This window comes from Malurus melanocephalus, unplaced genomic scaffold (genome assembly GCF_030028575.1).
Source record: "Malurus melanocephalus ecotype Western Australia unplaced genomic scaffold, MMel_1.1 scaffold_4910, whole genome shotgun sequence".
Taxonomy (NCBI): Eukaryota; Metazoa; Chordata; class Aves; order Passeriformes; family Maluridae; genus Malurus; species Malurus melanocephalus.
The window spans coordinates 1-2,980 of record NW_026628141.1 but is presented as its reverse complement, the minus strand read 5'-3'; the positions used below and the strand labels follow the sequence as shown (position 1 = coordinate 2,980).

The 2,980-nt window shown below is 48.2% G+C and overlaps 1 protein-coding gene across 1 annotated transcript; it reads left to right on the top strand.

The window, feature by feature from the left end:
* The first annotated feature begins 91 nt into the window (after positions 1 to 91).
* Positions 92 to 2,791, top strand: LOC130588420 (E3 ubiquitin-protein ligase NRDP1-like). The gene is made up of 3 exons (XM_057389344.1): positions 92 to 198; positions 688 to 823; positions 2,663 to 2,791. The coding sequence occupies exons 1-3, from the start codon at positions 92 to 94 to the stop codon at positions 2,768 to 2,770; spliced, it is 351 nt and encodes a 116-aa protein (XP_057245327.1). The 3' UTR covers positions 2,771 to 2,791.
* The last annotated feature ends 189 nt before the right edge of the window (positions 2,792 to 2,980 follow it).

Here is a 2,980-nt window from a genome sequence, read left to right as displayed (position 1 = left end):
TGAGCGACTGCGAGCACAACCCCAAACGGCCTGTTAGCTGCGAGCAGGGCTGCGGGTGGGTATGGGGTACAGGAATGGGGTGGGTATGGGTATGGGGTGGGTATGGTCATGGGATGGGCACAGGAATGGTCACTGGGTGCACCTGAGCGACTGCGAGCACAACCCCAAACGGCCCGTCAGCTGCGAGCAGGGCTGCGGGTGGGTATGGGGTGGTATTGGGGTGGGTATTGGGTGGGCATGGGATGGACACAGGAACGGTCACGGGACGGACATGGGAATGGTCATAGAATGGGCATGGGAAAGGTTACAGGATGGGCACAGGAATGGTCATAGGATGGACACTGCAATGGTCATAGGATGGACACTGGAATGGTCATGGGATGGCCACAAGAATGTGCCTGGAATGGACATGGGAACGTTCCCAGAATTTCCCCTAGTTTGGGATTTTTTCCCTTAATTTCAGCTTTTCCCTGATTTCTGAATTTTCCCAAATCTGTGATTTTTTTCCCAAATCTGTGATTTTTTCCCAGGTTGGAGATGCCCAAGGACGAGCTGCCCTTTCCCTAATTTATGAATTTCCCCTAATTGATGAATCTGGGATTTTTCCCCCTAATTTCCTCTTTTCCCAAATCTCCGAATTTTCCCAAATTTGTGATTTTTTCCCAAATCTGTGATTTTTTTCCCCAGGTTGGAGATGCCCAAGGACGAGCTGCCCTCCCATAACTGCATCAAGCACCTGCGCTCGGTGGTGCAGCAGCAGCAGAGCCGAATCGCCGAGCTGGAGAAGAGCTCGGCCGAGCACAAACACCAGCTGGCCGAGCAGGTGGGAATGTCGGGAATTTTGGGAATATCGGGAATATCGGGAATGTTGGGAATGTCCGGATATTGGGAATGTTGTGAATATTGGGATATCAGGGATGTCAGGAATATTGGGAATATTTGGGATATTGGGAATGTTGGGAATATCAGGATATCGGGAATATCGGGATATTGGGATATCGGGAATATTTGGGATATTGGGAATGTTGGGAATATCAGGATATCGGGGTTGGTGGGATATTGGGAAGGTTGGAAAAATCAAGATAACGGGAATATCAGGATATTGGGATGTCGGGAATATTGGGGATATTGGGAATGTTGGGAATATCGGGATATTAGGAATGTGGGGAATATCAGGATGTCGGTAATATCGGGATATTGGGATATCGGGGATATCGGGAATATTTGGGATATTGGGAATGTCGGGGATGTCGGGAATATTTGGGATATTGGGAATGTCAGGAATATCAGGAATGTCAGGATATCAGCATATTGGGAATATCGGGATAGCGGGGATGTTGGGATATTGGGGTGTCGGGAATATCAGGAATATTTGGGATATTTGGAATGTTCAGGAATATCAGGATATCGGGAATATCGGGATATTGGGATATCAGGGATGTAGGGAATATTTGGGATATTGGGAAGGTTGGGAATATCAGGAATGTCAGGATATCAGCGTATTGGGAATATCGGAGTAGCGGGGATGTTGGGATATTGGGGATGTCGGGATATTGGGAATATTGGGAATGTTGGGAATATCGGGATATTGGGATATGGGGGATGGCAGGATAGCGGGGATAGTGGGGATATTGAGGATATTGGGAATATTGGGATATCGGGGATGTCAGGGATATTGGGCGTGTCGGGATATCGGGGATGTTGGGGATGGCAGGAATATTGGGAATATCGGGATCTTGCTTCAAATTTTCCCAATCCTAATTTTCCCGATCCCAATCTCTCTTTCCCCTTTCCCTGATCCCACTCTCCCCAATCCCAATCCCACTTTCCCCAATGCAAATTTTCCCAATCCCACTTTTCCCGATTCCCCAATCCCATTTTCCCCAATGCCTGATCCCAATTTTCCCAATTTTCCCAATCCTGATCCAAATTTCCGCAATCCAAATCCCCTTTCTCTGATCCTGATCCCAATTTCCCAACCCCAATTTTCCCAACCCCAATTTTCCCAATCCCACTTTCCCTGATCCCACTTGCCCCATCCCAATTTTCTTGATCTCACTCCCAATTTTCTCAATTCCATTTTCCTTGATCCCACTTTCCCCGATTCCAATCTCAAATTTCCCTGATCCCAATCCCAATTACCCCGATCCCAATCCCAAATTTCCCTGATCCCAATTTTTCCAATTTCCCTGATCCCAATCCCACTTTCCCCGATACCAATTTTCCCAATTTTCCCGATCCTGATCCCAATTTCCCCAATCCAAATTTTCCCAATTTCCCCAATCCCAATTTTCCCAATTTCCCCAATGCCCGATCCCAATTTTCCCAATTTCTCCAACCCCAATTTTCCCGATCCTGATCCCAATTTCCCCAATCCCAATTTCCCCAATTCTACTGTCCCCGATCCCAATCCAATTTTCCCAATCCCACTTTCCATGATCCCACTTTCCCTGATCCCAATCTCACTTTCCCCAACCCCGTTTTCCCCAATCCCATTTTCCTGATCCCAAATTCCCCGATCCCAATTTTCCCAATCCCACTTTCCCCAATCCCAATTTCCCCGATTCAAATTTTCCCAATTTCCCCTATCCTGATCCCAATTTTCCCGATTTTCCCGATTCCAATCCCAATTTTCCCAATTTTCCTAATCCTCACCCCACAGAAGAGGGACATCCAGCTGCTCAAGGCGTACATGMGGGCGATCCGCAGCGTCAACCCCAACCTGCAGAACCTGGAGGAGACCATCGAGTACAACGAGATCCTGGAGTGAGCACTGGGAGGGACTGGGATGGGAACTGGGAATGGATTAGAGTGAACTGGGAATGGACTGGGAATGGATTAGAGTGGACTGGGATGGGCTGGGAATGGATTAGAGTGAACTGGGATGGACTGGGATGGGCTGGGAATGGATTAGAGTGGACTGGGATGGGCTGGGAGTGGATTAGAGTGGACTGGGATGGGCTGGGAATGGATTAGAGTG